Consider the following 23,841-nt stretch of genomic DNA (forward strand, 5'->3'; position numbering starts at 1 on the left):
AGCACCAAAAGAAATCAATCAGTTATTGTCACTAAAACAATTGTCAATATATCAAAAACTGGAACGTCAGGTGCCAAATGATGGCTTTCTAGAAAAGAAAACCAATGTAGAGTTGCAGAAATGTAGAATGAACTGATATCTGTAAGCAAAGAGGTCTATATTGGTTTTCTATGGTTTCCTGACCACAAAAATACCACGTTAGAATCTGACAATTCAGTTTCTCATTTCAGGTCGCTGATCTTTTGCAGATATGATGAAAGAGCACTAGAAATATTTCTCTGTGCTTTAACCATAATCTTATGGTTTATGCATAGAGAAAGATAGACAAAGTAATTCTGGTCACATTCAGGGGGGAATCTATAGACTGCGAGTGGAATTTACATGCATTAAGTACGCTTTTTAATAGGTTGAAGTGAAAACATTGAAGTGCAGTTTAATATATTTATTGGATTATTTCTATTATATTTCATCAGTTTTATGTTTTTCTTCTCATGGTTTTGGTTTCATTTTAGCATCCTCTCAGTGACATGCCCTTGACCTGTAATATAGGCCCGGGTCCCAGTTGACTCGTCATACGCCTCTGCTTTAGTAAAAATATAGAAGTCTTTCTTCCTGGACCAGCATTAGTTCCTACTGTACAAACAATATGAGGATGCTATGATTAACATCCCATGATTAAATTTAAATGCGTCTCCACTGTGGTCAAATTATACTGCATCCGTCAAGGCTTTATTTATGCCCAAAACATGTAAAAAGTGATTTTTTTAAAACCTCAGATATGGTTCCGTTCACAGAGACGAGAATAGAAGTTATTTGTAATATGTCCTTATAATGTATTTGTATGTGTTTATCAGGATGTATGTAAAAAAAGAAACACTCATCAGGCTAAAAAAGGGACCGTAAGATGTTTTGAAGCATTGAAAAAAAAAAAATACTACCTCTAATGTAAAAACAATAAAGATTTTAAGCAATATGTTTATATCCTCATAGGTTTATTAGGGTGCTAAATAATTTAGAACTGTTAAAATGATCAATTACATTATTTTAAACTTTTGTTATAGAAATAAAATAAAAATTACCATTTCACTTTATTGAATTTTCACTAAAATATCCTCATATGTTCACATCCTTTTAAATCACTTTTGGTAATTAAACATATGCAAGGAATATGATGTGAAAACAATCATAAAACATAAAGAAAAAACTCAGTTGATTTCAAAAATACTGTTAAACTTTCATGATATATGGGACATTTCTTTTCAGTTTAGCTTTTATTCTGTCATGTATGTTTACGTTTTAAATCGCGGACGTTTATTGTGTTTTTGGGTTGCTGTGGGACTTTTATTCTGCCCCGGTCTCTGCTTCCGCTCACATGGCTGAAGATGGCGAGCGGATCGGGGCCCGTTTCTGCTCTCTGGACCGAAATCAACCGCTGTGGACAGAACGGAGACTTTACTAGAGCCCTGAAAGCCGTCAACAAAAGTAAAATAAAAACACATGAATCATATCTTTGTCCACATTCTCTCACTGTAGATAAAAACACTGTTTAGCTCCATGTCTCCTGTAGCATGTGTCTAACCTGCAGTGCACTGGGTTCGCCAATATCTGTTTTCTCAACAAATTTCATATTTTATTAAGCCAAACAGGATGTTTATTTTAATAATACAACTCTTGAGAAACTCTTAAAGAGTGTGTTGGCAGTCTTCAAGACTTTCCGGAGGTTTGAGGGGTCTGTGTTTAGTGATTACGTGTCATAAGGGGTTGGATTAAATGTAAACATGATTTCATAATTTTATATTTAACTTTAAAGATGTACAAGTACTAGTTTTTAAATGTTTGTTTAATTATGTATGCCGTTTTTTATTTTGCAATGTTAAATCAATATTTGAGATTTCACAATGATATGTCTTGTTGATCTTATAATTACAATTTTTTTCTTTCTGCCTGTTTGCAGTTCTTCATGAACATAAGGACGATGTGACAGCCCTGCGGTGTAAAATCGTCTGTCTGATCCAGAATGGAGGTTTTAAAGAAGCCCTGAATGTCATGAACAATCACTCTAAATCACTGAGCAGGTGAGATGGTCGCCCAGACTATAGGTAATAAGACATGTGGAGAGGGACCCTTTTGAAAAACAAGTCACTAGAACTAGCATTCTATCTATGCACCTTTTAACATACTGGTATCTTTATTCTTCAATTGTGTGTGCATCTGAATCTTAATCCCATCACATACTAATCAGGGCTGGTTGTATACATTTCTACGGCCTCTAAATGATTGACTTGATCTTTGCCGAAAAATTAAGCCAATTAAGCTGTTATCAAATAGATAGTTTATACTTATTTTGCAAATAAAAGGCTTGTTAGTATAATTGTACAACCATCTGGCTTGTGCTTCACGGGTCTTTTTGCAGTGGAATATTTACTGATTTTTATAAAGTAGATGTTAGAATAACTTTTATATTGTTAGTAATATTTCAAGATGGACACTTACTGGAAGCAACTTGATTGTCTGTAATTAATTTATTAGAAAAATCAGCGTTTCGCATATCATCAGGCTTTTGAGGAACTTTTATTTGTTTATCTCTCAATCATCATTTTATTGCATTGCACTGTATGTTTTGATCATCAAGCTAAGCTTTTAAATATAATCTTACATATTATTGCGAGATATAGAGTGATGACTGATATTTATATAGTTTTATGTAAGTATCTGGTATACTGTTATATAGATCTCATTTATTTACATTACAATCAGAATTTCATCTTCTGTTTTGCCCATATAAATATCAGAATCTGTACCGAATTGCATATTTTGGCTCTTTTTGGGCCTTGAGTATGAACTACAGTGCCCTCCATAAGTATTGGAACAGTAAAGACAAAATTGCTCTGTTGGCTGTGGAGTCAAGACATTTGCAAATATGATTAAAAGATGAATATGAGACAAAACTACAGAATGTCACATTTTATTATTAACCGTTTCAACACATATGTTTTACCAAATAAAAAGAACAGCACTTTTAGAGTTCATCCCACTCATTGATGTGAGCATAAGTATTGGGACAGTTGAACATAAGGCTGATATAAAAGATTAAAAGCTATTGTTTAGTTGCAGATCCCTTGCACACAATCACAGCAGTGAGTCTGTGACCCATAGACATCACCAGACTCTTGGTCTCATCCTTTGAAATACTTTTCCCAGCCTTTAATGCAGCCAATTCCAATTGTTGCTTGTTTTGGGGAGTTTCTGCCGTTACTCTACTCTTCAGCTGGAGAAATTCATGTTCAATCGGATTTAAAGGTCCCATGACATGCTGTTTTTTGGATGCTTTTATATAGGCCTAAGTGGTCCCTAGTACTGTATCTGAAGTCTCGTTCCCGAAATTCAGCCTTGGTGCAGAATTTCAGCCACTAAATGAGCTAATGTTTTGTCTAAAGGTTAAAAAAAGTTACATTAAAAACAAAAATGAATTTATTGCGCACAATTCTTTTCTGTATTCTAATAAACAAAAGACGTTTGTCTGCATATGTGTTGAAATCGGATTTGTTCAGTTTAGAGTACAGTGTATATACCAGTGTTTCCCAACCATTTTTTAGTTGCGGCACCCTTCGGAAATCTTTTGCCAGTAGGCTAATTTCTTTTTTTTCAAATTTTAAGGGGAAGTCGTGGCCTAATGGTTAGAGAGTTGGACTTGTAATCCAAAGGTTGTGGGTTCGAGTCTCGGGCCGGCAGGGATTGTAGGTGGGGGGAGTGAATGTCCAGCGCTCTCTCCACCCTCAATACTACGACTGAGGTGCCCTTGTGCCCGGGTGCCGTAGCATAAATGGCTGCCCACTGCTCCGGGTGTGTGTGTGTGTGCTCACGGTGTGTGTGTGTGTGCTCACGGTGTGTGTGTGTGTGCTCACGGTGTGTGTGTGTGTGTGTGTGTGTGTGCTCACGGTGTGTGTGTGTGTGTGTGCTCACGGTGTGTGTGTGTGTGCTCACGGTGTGTGTGCTCACGGTGTGTGTGTGTGTGCCCACGGTGTGTGTGTGTGTGCTCACGGTGTGTGTGTGTGTGTGCTCACGGTGTGTGTGTGTGTGTGTGTGCTCACGGTGTGTGTGTGTGTGCTCACGGTAGTGTGTGTGTGTGTGTGTGTGTGCTCACGGTAGTGTGTGTGTGTGTGTGTGTGTGTGTGTGTGTGCTCACGGTGTGTGTGTGTGTGCTCACGGTGTGTGTGTGTGCTCACGGTGTGTGTGTGTGCTCACGGTGTGTGTTTGTGTGTGCTCACGGTGTGTGTTTGTGTGTGTGCTCACGGTGTGTGTTTGTGTGTGTGCTCACGGTGTGTGTTTGTGTGTGTGCTCACGGTGTGTGTGTGCTCACGGTGTGTGTGTGCTCACGGTGTGTGTGTGCTCACGGTGTGTGTGTGTGTGTGCTCACGGTGTGTGTGTGTGTGCTCACGGTGTGTGTGTGTGTGTGCTCACGGTGTGTGTGTGTGTGTGCTCACTGTGTGTGTGTGCTCACTGTGTGTGTGTGTGTGTGCTCACGGTGTGTGTTTGTGTGTGTGTGTGTGTGCTCACGGTGTGTGTGTGTGTGTGCTCACGGTGTGTGTGTGTGTGTGCTCACGGTGTGTGTGTGTGTGTGCTCACGGTGTATGTGTGTGTGTGCTCACGGTGTGTGTGTGTGTGTGTGTGTGTGTGTGCGCTCACGGTGTGTGTGTGTGTGTGTGTGTGCTCACGGTGTGTGTGTGTGTGTGTGTGTGTGCTCACGGTGTGTGTTTGTGTGTGTGCTCACGGTGTGTGTGCGCTCACGGTGTGTGTGCGCTCACGGTGTGTGTGCGCTCACGGTGTGTGTGTGTGTGTGTGTGCGCTCACGGTGTGTGTGTGTGTGTGCTCGGTGTGTGTGTGTGTGTGTGTGTGTGTGTGTGTGTGTGTGTGTGTGTGCTCTGTGTGTGTGTGTGTGCTCTGTGTGTGTGTGTGTGTGTGCTCACGGTGTGTGTGTGTGTGTGTGCTCACGGTGTGTGTGTGTGTGTGTGCTCACGGTGTGTGTGTGTGTGTGTGTGCTCACGGTGTGTGTGTGTGTGTGTGTGCTCACGGTGTGTGTGTGTGTGTGCTCACGGTGTGTGTGTGTGTGTGTGCTCACGGTGTGTGTGTGTGTGTGTGCTCACGGTGTGTGTGTGTGTGTGTTCACGGTGTGTGTGTGTGTGCTCACGGTGTGTGTGTGTGTGTGCTCACGGTGTGTGTGTGTGTGCTCACGGTGTGTGTGTGTGTGTGTGTGTGTGTGTGCTCACGGTGTGTGTGTGCTCACGGTGTGTGTGTGTGTGCTCACGGTGTGTGTGTGTGTGTGTGCTCACGGTGTGTGTGTGTGTGTGTGTGTGTGTGTGCTCACGGTGTGTGTGTGTGTGTGTGCTCACGGTGTGTGTGTGTGTGTGTGTGTGTGTGTGCTCACGGTGTGTGTGTGTGTGTGTGCTCACGGTGTGTGTGTGTGTGTGTGCTCACGGTAGTGTGTGTGTGTGTGTGTGTGTGTGTGTGTGTGCTCACGGTGTGTGTGTGCTCACGGTAGTGTGTTTGTGTGTGTGCTCACGGTGTGTGTGTGCTCACGGTGTGTGTGTGTGCTCACGGTGTGTGTGTGTGTGCTCACGGTGTGTGTGTGTGTGCTCACGGTGTGTGTGTGTGTGCTCACGGTGTGTGTGTGTGCTCACGGTGTGTGTGTGTGTGTGTGTGTGTGTGTGTGTGCTCACGGTGTGTGTGTGTGTGCTCACGGTGTGTGTGTGTGTGTGTGTGTGTGTGCTCACGGTGTGTGTGTGTGTGCTCACGGTGTGTGTGTGCTCACGGTGTGTGTGTGTGTGTGTGTGTGTGTGCTCACGGTGTGTGTGTGTGTGTGTGTGCTCACGGTGTGTGTGTGTGTGTGTGTGCTCACGGTGTGTGTGTGTGTGTGTGCTCACGGTGTGTGTGTGTGTGCTCACGGTGTGTGTGTGTGTGTTCACTGCTGTGTGTGTGTGTGTGTGTGTGTGTGTTCACTGCTGTGTGTGTGTGTGTGTGTGTGTGTGTGTGTTCACTGCTGTGTGTGTGTGTGTGTGTGTGTTCACTGCTGTGTGTGTGTGTGTTCACTGCTGTGTGTGTGTGTTCACTGCTGTGTGTGTGTGTGTTCACTGCTTTGCACGTTGGATGGGTTAAATGCAGAGCACTTAATTTCTAATAAAGAGACCAATTTATATGACAGATTTTAATGTAGGCTTTTATTCATATGTAAACATTGTTTAATTCCCATTATAACTAGCTGTCTCAAAAATGTCCTTTTTTATTTTACAGTGGGGTAATTGTTGCAGAAGCACAAGATAGCTTGATTTCAAACTTTGAATTTGACAAGTTAGCAGTCAGTAATAAAATAAGAACATAAAAACAAATTGCTAATGACAGCACAAATAAATAATTACGATACAAATGAAATAAATTGCTATTCAGGTAGGTCTAACAGTAGTTATGTAGTTGCATGGCATCCCTGTTGGGAAACACTGGTATAGACAGTACCAAAAACATTAGTATGCTTCTAAGAGTTGCTGAATTTGGAGGTGGTTTCTGTCCTTTTCTGCATCTGTTTTCAATGTAATAAAAGTTTGTTTGTTGTATTTCGTGTCTCTAGTGACATGATCGGGTTCGAGAAGGCCTACTGCGAATACCGTCTGAACAGAGTGGAGCACGCTTTGAAAACTATACAGGGAATCCCGGAGCAAACAGACAAACTCAAGGAGCTCTACGGCCAAGTGGTGAGAGTTTGTGTCAGCGTTTGCTGTCAGATTCAACTCGATTTCAGCTGTTTAAGTCCGAATGCACAAGTTGATGCAGTTATGTGTGTAGTTGTACAGACTGGAGCGGTATAATGAGTGTCTGGCCGTTTATAAAGACCTGATCAGAAACTCTCAGGACGATTATGAAGAGGAGAGGAAGACGAATATGTTGGCTGTATTAGCGGCACAGAGCACCTGGGAGAATACGTCGGCGGTAAGAAACAGATATGCTCATCTGCGGAAATGTTGATTTGCTTTAAGTGGTCACATCTTTCTTCTCTTTCATGTTTTGTTTGTATTCAGGAGGATCTGGGTTTACCGGAGAGCTCATATGAGCTGTGCTACAATGCTGCCTGCTGCGTAATTGGTCAAGGGCAGCTCAGCCAGGCCATGCAGAAACTGCAGAAGGCCGAAGGTCAGAGGTTATGCCTTTGTGTAGTGTTATAGCAGAGATACAAACTATGGGTTTGTAATAACATTGGAGAAAGCTAATAGTCAACACAGATCATGTGCATCTGTAGTCATATAAAGACTTGATATACAAACTCCAAATATGTAAGTTTGGGTTTTTTCAATGGAAAGAAAACGTGCAGGACTCCAAATGAGTATATTAGAATGATATGAAGGGTGATGTGACAGTGAAGACTGGAGTAATGGTGCTTAAAATTCAGCTTTGCATCACAGAAATAAATATATTCAAATAGAAAACAGGTGTTTCAAGTGGTAATAATATTTCACAATATTATAAAATAATTGTGCTTAAATATGCAATGGCAAAATGGTTTTTATGACGTATGTTTTTAATTAACTGCTTCTCACATCCTGAAATCCTCAAATAGTGAATTGCAGCATTTGGTTTGGCTCATAAAATCTGTAAGTGGTAAAGTGCTTCCTTGTTTTGTTTCTGTTAATGAATGAAATTGTTAGCATTAAATCTCTCATGCAAGTACGTAATACTGTGGTTCTGTTACACTAGTCACAGGTCACTAATGCTGTGCTAGCTTTTATAAAATTAGTTCTGCTAGCCGCCTACACATTTTCACTTTGAGTCTCTGCAGCTCTTAAGAATAACATGAGTTGGCTGAGAAAAACATGAGTCAATCAGTTTTTGTTTTATTTGTTCTCTTTTTTTTTTTTTTTCCAGAGTTGTGCAGGAAGTCTTTGGCTGAGGATTCTGTGAGTAATTCATCTATATTTGTGATCTGATGTGCTTGCTACACTTACATGCTTTCAGTATTGGGTTTTCCTAATGTATGCATTACATGCACAACCTTAATCGGTATTTCAACGAAGACCTCAAATTGTGTGCTATTATTTGATTAATTTGTTGCTATTCATTGTGAATTATTTAGGATGTGACGGAGGAGGATGTCGAGGCTGAACTGGCCATCATTCACTCTCAGATGGCTTATGTGATGCAGCTACAGGGCAGAACCGAAGACGCCCTTCAACTCTACAATCAAGTCATTAAACTCAAGTGTGTGTTACAGACTGCACATTTAAATACTCAACAGGTGTCCTAATGAAAATGTACTCTTAGGCCATCCAAGATGTAGATGAGCTTGTTTCTTCATCAGAACAGATTTGAAGAAATATAGCATTACATCACTTGCTCATAAATGGATCCTCTGCAGTGAATGGGTGCCGTCAGAATGAGAGTCCCAACAGCTGATAAAAACATCACAATAATCCACAAGTAACACAACTCCAGTCCATCAATTAACATTTTGTGAAGCCAAAAGCTGCATGTTTGTAAGAAACAAATCCATCAAGACGTTTTTAACTTCAGACTGTTGTGTCCAGCTAAAAGAGTCCTCTATCCATATTATTACTTTCTCCAGTAAAAAAGTCAGGAGTGAAATGTGTACAGATCAAGCGCTGTTTGCAAGACTAAATAGTCCAAAACTGTTCTAAACAGATGTGTGTGTGGATTTTGATGTGAGAGGACAACGGGGGATGCACTTTTTCCACTGGAGTAAGCTTGTTTTTCTTTTTTTTTTGCCATTCTTTGGACTTTTAGTCGGAAATAATAGTTAAATGCACTTCAATGATGGATTTGATTCTTAGAAACGAGTAGCTTTTCACTTCATAAGATATTTATTGATGGACTGGAGTGGTGTGGATTATAATACTTTTGGATTATCGTGATGTTTTTATCAGGTGCTTGGACTCATTCTGACGGCACCCATTCACTGCAGAGGATCCACTGGTGAGCAAGTCATGAAATTTCTCCAAATCTGTTACTATGAAGACACAAATTTATCTATATCTCGGATAACCTGTGGGTGAGTACATTTTCAGATAAGATTTAGGACTTAAAAAGTGCAGAAAATATTGATAATAGTCTGGCTTTTATGTAGTATCTTGTAATTCCAGTTTTTATTTACATCACTATCATTTTATTCTATTCTAATCATTTATTTATTTCTGCTGCTTTGAAATGCATTGGATTTAAGAATTTCTATAAAAATAAAATTTTGATTGATATATATATATATATATATATATATATATATATATATATATACAGTAGTCAACATTTGAAGTGGATCAAAAAAGTTAATCAAAGTTGTCCTTAGACAAGAACGCATTTTGGATTTAGGTTTTAGGACAACTTTGAAAGGTTTTGATCCACTTCAAATGTTGACTAGTGTATATTAAGGTTGCCACATTAGACTCACACAGTGGGTTTTTGTGTTTGTCTTTGCGTCAGGCCGTCTGATGTGGGTCTGCTGGCTGTGACTGCCAATAACATCATCACCATTAACAAGGTAAATAATAGAAAACAAAAACTTTCTCTCATATTCTTCTTCCACATGCCTGAAGGGCAGATCATGTCAGCTGAATGATAAATTAGACCCTCCGCTTGTTTGTGACCGTTGGTTTTATCGGCGTTCTTCCAGGACCAAAACGTGTTTGACTCCAAGAAGAAGGTGAAACTGACCAGTGCTGAAGGGGTTGAGCACAAACTGGCCAAAAAACAGCTGCAGGCCATTGATATCAACAAAGCCCTGTTGGCTATGTACACTAACCAGGTGATCACCCAGTTTGTTTTGTGCAATATGCTTGCTTTGTGATTTTTCCTGATGGATGTGACCTCTGATTTCTCTGTTGTTGCCCCTTAGGCTGATCAGTGCAATAAAATGTTGGCAAGCCTGCAGACCCAGAATCCAGGGCACCCCAGACCGGTTCTGATCAAGGTGGCTCAGCTCTGCCGAGAAAAACAGCACAACAAAGCCATAGAGCTCTTACAGGTACTTTGCCCTCCTGACTCTTTAATTTCTGCTATCTGCGGCGTTCTGTAATCGTTTCCATCTCTCCTGCAGCGGTTTTCAGATCAGCACCCTGAAAGCGCTTCTGGAATCAAACTCACCATGGCACAGCTCTACGTGACGCAAGGTACGAATACAAACCAAACACACAGAGCCCTGCACGGGCCTCAAATTTAGGCCCTAGTTTTGCGTCTCTGAGTAACATGACGGGGTTTAGCTCCTGAATGAGTCATTCTTTTAAACGATTCGGTTCCATCGCAATGACTCACTTATTAACAGTGACTCGCTGCCACCTATTGGCTGTTTTAATTTCACATTTAAAGTATCTAGTATTCTAGCATTTTTTTAAAATAATTTCAAACATCAGTTTTCAATGTTTTTTGTTTCAAATATCAAAACATTATTTATGCATTTGTAACTGCAGGTTAGCATTCTATGTCCCTCTGAGCTGCATTAAACAGTGTGTAAATACATCTAAATGCCACTTCAGATGTATGCAAAGATGCATTTTGTTGATACTGATTTCATTTGCTTGATAACAGCCCAAATGCAAGAATTTGACTCAAAAGATGATGCACACTTTTAGAAAAAAATGGCTTAAAGGTAAAAATGCCCATAAAACTTGTTGGAAAAGATTAATTTCTATCACTACTGTTAACTGACCACACAGAATATGAAGAATATCAAAAAAAATTCAGGAGTCAGCTGTCCATGGTAATCTTTAAGACACACACTAACACGCTCAGCAAAATATTGTCTAATTATTGTTATCGATAAAATCCCAGAAAATATCAAGATATCACCCCTAATTCATTTTGTTTAATTGATATAATAATTTATTGATAATTGGTAAAATCAATATTAATACTTTTGACTCATCCATTTTCTTAAAAATGGTTTAAAGACTGAAATGTAAAGTTTATCATTTTACAAAATTTTTTGTTTTTGTGAAAACTTGTATCTGAATTGTAAATTATGCTTTTTACGGTTTAATATGGTACTAGAGACATTGCCTTACATACCTCATATGGTATTAATTTTATTTGTGCAGGTCTTAAGTCTTAAATTTGAGCTTAAAAATCCAGCAGAAACCCTGATTTTTTTGTTTTGTTATAAGTTTTTGTTTTTTAAAGATGACCAAGAGGCCAGCAGCATACAGTAAGCTGATCATAGTCTGTTTGATCAATTTAGCCTTCTAAAATCATCACGACTTGCCTAAAATCAAATCTATAGATATAAAACAGTTCAAGCATAATGTTTAAACGCTAAACCTAGATAAATGTGCGCTGTATCCAATAGCGTGTGTGGAGAGTGGAAGCTAAAGCGCACTTTGCAGTCATTTTTGCTCATAAAGGTAAGAGTAATACATCATTCGAAACTGTAAAGGGTCTACTTTTATTTGTGTGCACTCACAATATCAACAAAATATTGTGCTTTTATAAACTAAAGAAAACAAACATGATGCGCTTCCTGCCGTCTCATATTTAACAGGAGCGCTTCACAAAAATAAATGCCTCACAGACATACCGGTAAATATATCTATAGAAAGCTTTAAATTACTAAATGAAATAAAACAAATCGAAAACAAACTCTTTCATTATAATCATAATCCATAAAGATGCTCTTCTCTCTAAAGGCACGTCTAATGAGGAGATGGCGAGTCAGGATCGGCAACTTCATCCTTGCAAAACGGACTCAGAAAACAATAGTTTATTAGTAAATAATTCAAATATCTCGTTACTATTTCCCCCGGACACATTCATGGTAATTACGTTTGCCGGTGCTTTGCGGCAAGCTTAAGCCTATTGTGTGCATTTGAACGCAGAACTCTTCAGCTGCTGTGGGACACTAGACATCGTCGAGCTGCTGTTTCCACCAGCGTGGCATTTTTTCATCACTAATTGATGGATGTCTAAGGGTGCTTTCAGACCTGTAGATCATTTGCTTTGTTCCGAAACAGGGATTCATTTGTTACATTTTTGCATTTTCTTCTTGGTTTGGTTCGCTTTCACACGGCAACATTGCAAAGCGTACCAAAATGTGTTTATGCAAGTCACAAGTGAGTAAAGCTGTCTTATTGGTCAGAGTTCACTTGTTTACGTTCCTCTGCGTCATTCATCAAGATGGATTGACAAGTTTGCTCCGCGGGTTTATAGCTGTCCTGGCAAACGCAAAACGAATGTAGCTGTCATTCCTCTCTAATATATCTACCTATATATAATTATATTTTCACAGATATGTGTGTGTATGTATATATATATATATATATATATATATATATATATATATATATATATATATATATATATATATATATATATATATATATATATATATAGTGAAAATATAATTAGTATTATGCATAGGCATATATATATAAAATTATAAAATGCAGTTACAGCCAGCGCGAATCGAGGCTTCGTCAGGACAGCATTCTTGTAATGCGCGGAGAAGAGTAATTAATTACACAACATTTTAATATGAAGAGGTGCTCTTTGGTTTTCAACTGCAATAAATACTTTCACCAACAAAATCAAAGTTTCTCACAAATTCTCACTTGCATTCACAAAATAATTTGTTACATTTATATAGCGCATTTCTGGGTACTCAAAGCGCTTGACTGCTAGACACAAAAGACACTGACTGCCCAGTCCATCAATTAATATCTTATGAAGTGAAAAGCTACTTGTTTCTAAGAAACAAATCCATCATTGAGGTGCATTTAAGTATTATTTCCGACTAAAAGTCCTAAGACAAGAACGCATTTTGGATTTAGGTTTTAGGACAACTTTGATGAAAGGTTTTGATCCACTTCAAATGTTGACTACTGTATATTAAGGTTGCCACATTAGACTCATATATATATATATATATATATATATCAAAAAATCAAAGTTTCTCACAAATTCTCACTTGCATTCACAAAATAATTTGTTACATTTATATAGCGCTTTTCTGGGTACTCAAAGCGCTTGACTGCTGCTTTTTATATAACATACAGGTCCTTCTCAAAAAATTAGCATATTGTGATAAAGTTAATTATTTTCTGTAATGTACTGATAAACATTAGACTTTCATATATTTTAGATTCATTACAACACAACTGAAGTAGTTCAAGCCTTTTATTGTTTTAATATTGATGATTTTGGCATACAGCTCATGAAAACCCAAAATTCCTATCTCAAAACATTAGCATATTTCATCCGACCAATAAAAGAAAAGTGTTTTTAATACAAAAAAAGTCAACCTTCAAATAATTATGTTCAGTGCACTCAATACTTGGTCGGGAATCCTTTTGCAGAAATGACTGCTTCAATGCGGCGTGGCATGGAGGCAATCAGCCTGTGGCACTGCTGAGGTGTTATGGAGGCCCAGGATGCTTCGATAGCGGCCTTAAGCTCATCCAGTGTTGGGTCTTGCGTCTCTCAACTTTCTCTTCACAATATCCCACAGATTCTCTATGGGGTTCAGGTCAGGAGAGTTGGCAGGCCAATTGAGCACAGTAATACCATGGTCAGTAAACCATTTACCAGTGGTTTTGGCACTGTGAGCAGGTGCCAGGTCGTGCTGAAAAATGAAATCTTCATCTCCATAAAGCTTTTCAGCAGATGGAAGCATGAAGTGCTCCAAAATCTCCTGATAGCTAGCTGCATTGACCCTGCCCTTGATAAAACACAGTGGACCAACACCAGCATCACTGACTGTGGGTACTTGACACTGGACTTCAGGCATTTTGGCATTTCCCTCTCCCCAGTCTTCCTCCAGACTCTGGCACCTTGATTTCCGAATGACATGCAAAATTTGCTTTCATCCGAAAAAAGTACTTTGGACCACTGAGCAACAGTCCAGTGCTGCTTCTCTGTAGCCCAGGTCAGGCGCTTCTGCCGCTGTTTCTGGTTCAAAAGTGGCTTGACCTGGGGAATGCGGCACCTGTAGCCCATTTCCTGCACACGCCTGTACACGGTGGCTCTGGATGTTTCTACTCCAGACTCAGTCCACTGCTTCCGCAGGTCCCCCAAGGTCTGGAATCGGTCCTTCTCCACAATCTTCCTCAGGGTCCGGTCACCTCTTCTCGTTGTGCTGCGTTTTCTGCCACACTTTTTCCTTCCCACTGAGGTGCCTTGATACAGCACTCTGGGAACAGCCTATTCGTTCAGAAATGTCTTTCTGTGTCTTACCCTCTTGCTTGAGGGTGTCAATGATGGCCTTCTGGACAGCAGTCAGGTCGGCACTCTTACCCATGATTGCGGTTTTGAGTAATGAACCAGGCTGGGAGTTTTTAAAAGCCTCAGGAATCTTTTTCAGGTGTTTAGAGTTAATTAGTTGATTCAGATGATTAGGTTAATAGCTCGTTTAGAGAACCTTTTCATGATATGCTAATGTTTTGAGATAGGAATTTTGGGTTTTCATGAGCTGTATGCCAAAATCATCAATATTAAAACAATAAAAGGCTTGAACTACTTCAGTTGTGTTGTAATGAATCTAAAATATATGAAAGTCTAATGTTTATCAGTACATTACAGAAAATAATGAACTTTATCACAATATGCTAATTTTTTGAGAAGGACCTGTATTTCCCGTTATGAATTATGATACCACAAACGAACCGCTCCAGGGTTCGTTTGAAAGCATGCCGAGACCACCTCTTCAAGCAGGTCTCGGTACGCTTGTTTGGTCCGCTTTTGGTGCGCACCCGAGTGCGATTGCTGCTTTCTCACCTGCCCAAACGAACCGCACCAAGAGGGAAAACGAACTCTAGTGCAATTCAACCGAACTAAATGAGGCAGGTGTGAAAGCACCCTAAAATATAAAAATAAGGAGAAGCCTACACATGTGGTCAGAATTGTTGGTGCCCTTGGTAAATATGATCAAAGAAGGCTGTGGAAATAAATCTGCATTATTAATCCTTTTGATCTATTATTTAAAAAAATCCTAACCTTTCATTGGAGAATAATAATTTAAAATGGGGGGAAATATCATTATGATATAATCTAATACACATTGGACACAATTAACGGCACCCTTTTATTCAATACTTTTTGAAACCTCCATTTGTCAGTTTAACAGCTCTAAATGTTCTCCTATAATGCCTGATGAGGTTAGAGAACACCTGACAAGAGATCAGAGACCATTCCTTCATCCAGAATCACTCCAGATCCTTCAGATTCACAGCTCCATGTTGGTGCTTCTTCTCTTCAGTTCACCTCACTCATTTTCTACAGGGTTCAGGTCAGAGGACTGGAATGGCCAGCAGAAGCTTGGTTTTGTGCCCAACATTTTTGTGTTGTTTATGAGGTTTGTGTTTGGATTATTGTACGGTTGGAAGATCCAAACATGGCCCATTATAAGATTTCTAACAGAATCAGTCACTTATTGATTTTTTTATCTGTTGGTATTTGATAGAATCCATGATGCCATGTGTCTGAACAAGATGTCCAGGACCTCCAGCAGAAATATAGGCCCACAACATCACAAATACAGCAGTATATTTCATTGTACACATGGGGTACTTTTTATCCCTGTGTTCACCAAACCCATCTTGAGTGTTTGCTGCTAAAAAGCTCTTTTTTTTTTTAGTTTCATCTGACCATAGAAGCCAGTCCCATTTGAAGTTCCAGTCGTGTCTGATAACTGAATATGCTGGAGATTGTTTTTTGGTGAAAGTATTTTCTTTTTCTTTTCTTTTTTTCTTGAAGCCCTCCCAAACAACATGTGGTGATGTAGGTGCTATTTGATGATTTTTTTTATATTTCTTAAAGGTTTTCTGACTCCGAAACTCAACCTTTTTCTGCAATTCTCCAGCTGTGGTCCTTGGAGAGTCTTTATCCACTCAAACTCTCCTCCTCACCGTGCATTAGGACAATATAGACACACGTCCTCTTCCAGGCAGATTCATAACATTTTATGTTGACTGGAAATTCTTAATTATTGCCCTAATGGTGGAAATGGGAATTTTCACTGCTCTAGCTCTTTTTTTAAAGCCACTTCACTAATTTGCGAAGCTCCATTATCTTTTGATGCACATCAGAAATATATTCTTTGTTTTTCTCATTGTGATGGATGATTAAGGGAATTTGGGCTTTGTTTTCCCTCCTATTTATATTTCTGTGAAACAGGAAGCCATGGCTGGATAATTTCATGTTCATAATCAGCCTGGAGTGCTCAAAATTGTGAATATGAATGGGAATATATTTCAGATATATTTTACTCATAAGGGGTACCAGTAATTGTCAAACATGTTTTTGAGAATTTTTTTTTTATTTCATAATATTTCTGTTCTTTTTAAATTTATTTTTTTTTAAACAGAAGTTCAAAAGGATTAACAATGCACAGTTATTTTCACAGCCATCTTTGATCATATTTACCAAGGGTACCAACAATTCTGACCATGTGTGTAAAACAGGCCCGAGGCCCGGCCCGTGTCTGAACTCTGATGTGAAAATTGCCCCGAAGCCCTCCCCTAGGGGCGTAAAAAAGTCGGGCTGAAATGCAGGGCTCTACTCACACACACTTTTACAGAGAGCAGACTAAACTTACAAGGATATTTGAAGTCTAATTTATGTGTACATCTCCCAACAGGTCATGTGACCAAAGCCTGTGACATCCTGAAGTCAATAGAGGAGATTAAGTACAAACCAGGAATGGTGAGATTTCATTTGCTTTTGATTATTTTTGAAGGGACTTGCAAAGGCTGTTAGTGAGTTAAGATAATTGTGATTCTAAATTGATTTGTAGTTAACGCAGTTGTGTTGAATTTGTTAAAGGTGATGCATTATATTAGCTGAAATAGTATATTTTTATTCAACATTCATATATGTGTATATTCTAAGTACAGCAAATATCATTTGTAAAGTTATAAATTATGTTGGCTGAAAATTTTGTATAAAAACTGTATAAATATATAACTTTTAGCAAATTATAAATTCAGAAAGTATGATTATTACAGCTATTATTACAAAGATATAAATATTTGCGTGTACTAAATTGTGTACAATTGTATATATGACTATAAATTTTAGCAAATTATAAATTCAGAAAATGTAATTATACAAAAATTTGATTAAACTGATTTATTTATAGAAATCCTACATAGTTAAACCAAAATTTATTCAGACACCTTTGACATTTCTCACATTATCACAGTTTATTGACTATAGATTAGAAAATGGTTATAAAATATGACAAGAACTCAAGAGTAAAACTGTGTCAGAATAAATTAATTTTGATAATGTCAGATAACGTTGATAGAAAGGTATGTAATGAATTAGGTTGAAAAGCTGTCAGCTGTTAAATTTAAGTACACAATTGGATACTAATTTAGGTCAACCAATTAATAAAGCAATGCTTAATTTTGTTCAGTCTGTGGTGTAAAAAGTTTGCATTAGCAATTAAAGAAAAAACACTTGAGCAAAACATGCTCAGGTCAAAGTGTCTTAATTTTTGGTCCCAAATTTTGTATGAGGAATTTTTGGGTATAATGTCACAGTTTACTTTATTGTGCTATACTCACTTACATAAATGAACTATAGTGTCCTGCAACCACTAGTAAAAAATTCAATATGGTGTCTGAATAATTTTTGGTTTGACTTTATATATAACTAGTTATTTGTTAAATATATAAATTATAGTTTGTTAAATACATAAAAATAAAAATTATATATAGATGGTTATAATTAATACAATTATTTAAAAATACAGTATTGTAGTTTTAATAAATATAATGTATAACTTTCAGCAAAGTCAACATCTGAGTGTTGAAGGACATCAATAAAACTTCTTTTTGTTTCTTAAGAGTAACCAAATGTTAACACACACTGTACTATATATATATCGATTGTAAAAAAAAAAAAAAAAGATTTAAGTGTTATTAATGTTTTAGCGGTCCTTTGGCTCTATATATTTTTAAATGTTATTCTGTTTGTTTTTCTGATGTGTTTTTTAATAGATTTCTGCTCTGGTCACGATGTATACGCATGAAGAGGACATTGACGGCGCGATTGAAGTCTTCACTCAAGCGATCCAGTATTATCAGTCAGAGCAGGTAAACAAGAGTGATGGGGCTTCATCGACTCTTTATTAGCTCAGAACTGCATAATTATATTTTTATCTCTACCTGCTCTCAGCCGGGGTCTGCGATCCACCTCTCTCTGGTGCGGGAGGCTGCCAACTACAAGCTGAAATACGGCCGTAAGAAAGAGGCCACCAGTGATCTGGAGCAGCTGTGGAAACAAAACACGAATGACGTCCACACGCTGGCCCAGCTCATCTCTGCATACTCGCTCATTGATCAAGACAAGGCCAAAGCGTATCCTCAAACATGGCGGGTTTGTACAGTAATATCGCATGCAAGTGCAGCTCCTATCTCTTTGAATGGGGAAACATCAAATTCTCCAAAACTGGTCTGCAAGCTTACAATTAAATTTCATATTTAAAATCACCAGTGAAATCTGACAACTGTATCGTAAATGTTTATTTTGCTCAAATCGCATTTAAAAAAAAAGCTTATTTCTCAGGCTAGACCCACCATCCAAGTCTCAGTGGACTGTTTCTATAGCAACCGGGACTTCTAATGGTGGATGCAGTGACGCGCTGACTTTAGCGATTGGCTTTATCATTCAGAAGGCGGGGCTTCATTCGATAGAGCGGCCATATTGAGCGTTGCCATTTTCCCCATTCAAAACTATAAGAGTGACATGTCTTGTGTATTCTATAGTCTTTGATGTACTTTGCTTTGGAAAAAGACTCAAATGCTGTATGTTCTTGCACTATATTATTGTGTTTTCCTGAGCGCTTGGGTTTATTCAGTCTGAGTAAGCATCTGCCGTCCCCGGACACCATGTCCTTCAATGTGGACGTTGATGAACTGGAGAACTCGCACGGAGCCACGTATATCAGGAAGAAAGCTGCCAAAGTCGTAGGCGAAAGCCAGCCTAAAGAACAGGGGTAACACACGCCTTCATTTTTAAACTAATTTACATTTCAGACAGAATCCAGTCCATCTGAACACATCAGTACAGTAAATTGAGATGTTTGTGATCCTAATAATCACAAATAACAATCAGGGTTTTTTCATTTTGTGCGTTAGGTTAACTTTATTTAAAGATTTGCACAATTTCCAACATTACTGGATAGAAGTTTACAGCGTTTAACCAGTATTTCTTCATAAAAAGGATTTGAACATTAGAAAGTGAAGAATTTAAGACATAAATATTAGTATTTTAACCTGCAGTGTAAAATAAAATTATTATTAGGCCTATAATTATCAGGACAATTGTAATGAGTATATTTCTATATTAAATGGTAAAATTACAGTTAATAAAAATAAAGCTTAAAAAATAATAAAAACTATCAAAATAAAATGTACTAAAATATTGAATATATATATTATATGTATATTAGTGCTGTCAAACGATTAATCGTGATTAATCGCATCCAAAATAAAAGTTTTTGTTTACTCGTGTGTGTGTGTGTGTGTGTGTGTGTGTGTGTGTACTTTGTATATTTATGGATATATAAATACACACACATACAGTATATATTTATATTCATATAATTGATATTATATACAAATATTTAAAATGTATAAACATATATACATGCATGTGTGTATTTATATAAACATAATAAATATAAACAGTACACACACGTATTATGTAAACAAACTTATTTAGGATGCGATTAATCGTTTGACAGCACTAATGTATATATTATATCAAATTCTAAGTAATAAAAAAAAACACTTACTAAAATATTTTGTTTTGTTTGTACACTTTGACCATTAACGAACACAAGAATTCCTAATGTGTTGTTAAATATTAATTTATTATTAAATAAAAATCTCAAGGGGGCTTTAAAGGAACACTCCACTTTTTTTTTTTTTTTGGAAATAAACTCATTTTCCAACGTGTACTAAGACCGACGGAAAATGAAAAGTTGCGATTTTCTAGGCCGATATGGCTAGGAACTATACTCTCATTCCGGCGTAATAATCAAGGAACTTTGCTGCCGTACCATGGTATGGCAGCAAAGTTTCTTGATTATTATGCTGTCAGTCTTGGTACACGATGTAACTACAGAAGTTTTAAATAGGAAAAATATCAAAACTCTTTGGTCATTTTTGAGCGAGATGCTAAAGGGCTAATCCAATTCAATGATCTATGCTAAGCTAAGCTATAAATACTACCGTCAGACCCGGAGATCGGCTGAATGGATTCGAAACCGGTAAAGCTTAACTTTTTAACTCTAGGGGAGTTGGAAAATGAGCTTATTTCCAAAAAAAGTGGAGTGTTCCTTTAAGTGAATATTTTATGTCTAAGAGGATTTGCTGACAAAAACATCTACATGAGAAAACTTGACATTTCTAGCCTGTATTTACAGCTTTTCTGCTCTAATGTTCATTTAACACATTGTTCTTTTTATTTCAGTCCAGAGGATGTTAAAAAGAAAAAGAAAAAGAAGAAAGGTATGTCTGCTATTGATCTCCGAGCATATTATTAGCACTAGCATGAATACAAAGTTGTTCATATTTTTGTGCTCAGGTAAACTGCCCAAGAACTATGACCCCAAATCGACCCCCGACCCGGAGCGCTGGCTCCCGATGCGAGAGCGGTCGTACTACCGCGGCAAGAAGAAGGGCAAGAAGAAGGAGCAGATCGGCCGCGGCACACAGGGAGCAACATCTGGAGCGACTGCCGAGCTGTAAGTTACTACTCGCATACTACCGTATTGACCCGAATAATAGATGACCCTGATTATAAGACGACCCCCCTTTTTTAAGATGTACTTTTTGGAAAAGGCTTTTTGAAAACCAAACATTTTTTTTTCATATTGCATATTTTTTCCTATTTAAATTTTTGTTTTGAATGTATGGTAAAGACTGGTCAAATGTACCAACAATCACATTTCAAAATATACACTTTTTGATATACCATAAAAATAACAGGAAGCCCATCTGAATTATTTAACAATTAGGCTATCCATCTCATAGTAGCCTAGCAAAATTTCATTATCAGTAGAAGTGAAAATATTGTAGCCTTCAAATCTGGGTACTGTCTTACATTTTAAGATCACATACAGAGGAAGTTTGTTCCCACCAGGCTAACATGACAGTCACGGCTCGTGCCGCTGTAAGCTTTCTTTTTCTTTTGTTTTCACTCGCGATCTTCTAACATTATTACAACACATTACATTACGTACGTCTTGGCACACTCATTTTATGTGTATTTGGCGCCACCTATTGTTGTTGGTGTATTATTGACATGTCTAGACCCTGACTATAATGTCGTTTTTCCACTGCGTGGTACGACTTGGTTTGCGTTTCCACTGCAGTTTAGTACTGCTTTAGAGTGGGTGGGATTATTTATGTGTCGTTATAGTTGCGCCGCCTCTACTGCCGTGACTCCTGAAAAAAATTTCATTCCGCGTCGCTCCATCAAGCTCTCACTGGACCCGCTCCTCGCCTATCAACGAGAGGAACGTCTGTACTTCCTCAACAGACAACGAAACAGCCATTTTTTGGTTGTTTAAAAAAGGTGCGCTCATTCAAAACAGTTGCGTTCGATCCTTCGCTGGCTGTGCTGATTTAAATCTAGCGGGTCTGTTGTGTCTCGTAGCGCAAGGTCAGTGATGCGTCATTGATGATTCTCTCCAGCCAATCAGTGATCAGCAGAGTTTACACGTCACGTTTTGGTAACGGTACCAAAGCCACCTGAAGGCAAGCCTGCAACCATTAGCCAGAAAAGCACAACGGCTAAAGTTCCAGTCTGGCAGTACGTGGGAAAGGAGACCAGAGGCCGTTTTTTGTGAATGGAGGAGAGGCTGAATAAACAGCTTTTAAGAGGAAACGGCTTATCTAATGAATCGACAGTGTATCTGCTAATCTTCAACATGTTTTACACCAAACAATACTTTTGGATTGAACTATTTTTAGAGTTTAGCACAAAAAAAAGCCATTTTATAAGAGAAGTCACTGACTTTTTGCGACAGGTGGGATTCAGTTTATGGCACTTCTCATTCATTTCTATGGTATCCGTAAACGGCGACTGAGTGTCGCACAACTCTGACTGAAATTCAATGACATCAAGGCTGTAATGTGATTGGTTATTACGGCACACGTGATCCGAGTTAGCCGTTACGCTTTCTCCAATAGTAAGATAATCTCTGACGGTACGGCTCGCTTGGAACCTCGGCCGAGGTGGTACTAAAAAAAATACCAGGTACTGTACTCAGTGGAAAACCCCCCAAAAGTGAACCGTACCATGCCTTAATATACAGTGGAAAAGTGCCATAAGACGACCGCGTTTTTTCAGCTGTAGTTCCAAGAAAAAAAACTCTTATTCGGGTCAATACGGTACTTTTCTGCAGCATACCCTACTGCAAGCCAGTGTTTTAGATTTTCCATTTTTATGTCAGATTTAGTTTTAGTTGGTTTTAGTAATTGTGCTTTTGTCATTTTTATTAGAATTTATTTTTAACATCTGTAAAGTTATCATCAATTTTCATTTGCTTGATTTTAGTGCATTAGCACATCAACTAAAAAAATTAAGATATTAACTTGGCCACTAGGGGAAATAAAGTTACTTTTTTTTTTTTTTGGTCAATGTCCATGAGTCATTTTACATTGAAGTACTTAGTAATACTAATTATCATGTACTTACTGTAGTGTTTGGTTTAGACTAAGCTGTGTGTAATACATAATTTGCTGTTATTAGTATAGTAAGCACATGTATAACGAGTGTTACTCTTTATTTAATCTCAATTAACATTTATTTCAAGTTACAAAAATAATTTTAGTTAACTGTGACCCTGCTGCATGCATACAGCACCAATACAATTACTTTATTTTTTTTCTGGTTTTATTTATTTTTTTGAACCAGAAGTAATAATTTTGGTGTCTGTTTTTCAGTGACGCCAGTAAAAGCGCCAGCAGTCCACCCACCTCCCCTCGACCCGGCTCAGGAACAGGCACCGCCATGAGCAACGCGGTTCCCCCGAGACAACAGAAACCTGCTGCGGCCGGAGCCGCTCGCAAGAAGGCTCCGCAGAAGAAGAAGAAAGGAGGGAAGGGAGGATGGTAGATAGAGAGAGACAAAATGATTTCATCTAACATTTGGTTTGCTTGGTTTTGAAACGCTGCAACAGTTGTAATAATGAAGACGTCACCTGCTCCAGTGGCCTGGAGGATGAATTGCAAAAGTTTTAGTCATTAATTCTGAAGGATGAGGAAAATGAATGTGATTTTTGAACGTCAAAGTGTGAGCGACACTGTAATATGGAAAAATTGGGAATCTGTTGTCAATTAATTGTTTTTAACCATTCAATCCACTGTGTACATGCATTACTATCAATGTTAGAGTCTGGGGCATTTCTCCTTTGTTTTTTAATCTTATTTAGATTTTTTTTTCTGCGCCCCCCCCACCCCCCATATGTTCTGAACTTTATCTTTTGTCCCTGCTTGGTACATGAACGTTTAATAAAGCAACTTTGTGTCACAATAGAGGCTGTTAATGAAAAGCTGAGAGATTTATTTTTAAAATCTGAATGAAAAGGATCTTCCATAACGTCCTCTTTCAGACTCGTGGAAAGAAAACATCCAAAATATGCACTGAGCCAAATATCTTTACTTTAGTAGCATTTGCATAAACTAAACTCTACAGTTTTATTATCTATATACTGATGTTTTTTACAGAGCAGCATGTTCATATATCATTTGCTGGATGTATATAAAATTTATTCCCTCTACTTCTGGCTTTTGATAGATTTGAAGTGATAAAAACAAAATTCCCACTATAAAACTCTTCATTGTC

The 23,841-nt window shown here is 38.1% G+C and overlaps 2 protein-coding genes across 3 annotated transcripts in view; one reads left to right on the plus strand and one right to left on the minus strand.

Moving 5' to 3' along the window:
• Positions 1–23,841, minus strand: part of LOC306883406 (adenosine deaminase domain-containing protein 1-like) — a 42,674-nt gene that overhangs the window by 17,271 nt on the left and 1,562 nt on the right. For both annotated transcript variants that reach the window (XM_079438638.1, XM_079438639.1), the window contains exon 3: positions 18,150–18,255. The gene's annotated coding sequence lies outside the window, so the exon portion shown is untranslated. The remainder of the gene's footprint in view (positions 1–18,149; positions 18,256–23,841) is intronic.
• LOC306883405 (signal recognition particle subunit SRP72-like) lies at positions 1,375–23,841 on the plus strand. Its single transcript, XM_079438635.1, has 18 exons — positions 1,375–1,482; positions 1,955–2,075; positions 6,620–6,743; positions 6,835–6,978; positions 7,068–7,179; positions 7,909–7,940; positions 8,117–8,241; positions 9,478–9,535; positions 9,668–9,799; positions 9,890–10,018; positions 10,091–10,163; positions 16,616–16,680; positions 17,982–18,077; positions 18,160–18,341; positions 18,842–18,979; positions 20,461–20,498; positions 20,575–20,734; positions 22,941–23,841. Exons 1-18 carry the CDS (start codon positions 1,383–1,385, stop codon positions 23,110–23,112), a joined length of 2,001 nt encoding a protein of 666 aa, XP_079294761.1. The 5' UTR covers positions 1,375–1,382; the 3' UTR covers positions 23,113–23,841.

Source organism: Barbus barbus (genome assembly GCF_936440315.1).
Source record: "Barbus barbus genome assembly, chromosome: 17".
NCBI lineage: Eukaryota > Metazoa > Chordata > Actinopteri > Cypriniformes > Cyprinidae > Barbus > Barbus barbus.

What these genes read in the sequence shown, in the direction of transcription:
- LOC306883405 (XM_079438635.1), top strand. Translation starts at nt 1,383, where the DNA reads ATGGCGAGCGGATCGGGGCCCGTTTCTGCTCTCTGGACCGAAATCAAC. An exon ending in ACATCATCACCATTAACAAG is followed by an intron (nt 9,536 to 9,667) that starts GTAAATAATAGA and finishes GCGTTCTTCCAG; the next exon opens with GACCAAAACGTGTTTGACTC. An exon ending in GATCAAGACAAGGCCAAAGC is followed by an intron (nt 18,342 to 18,841) that starts GTATCCTCAAAC and finishes GGGTTTATTCAG; the next exon opens with TCTGAGTAAGCATCTGCCGT.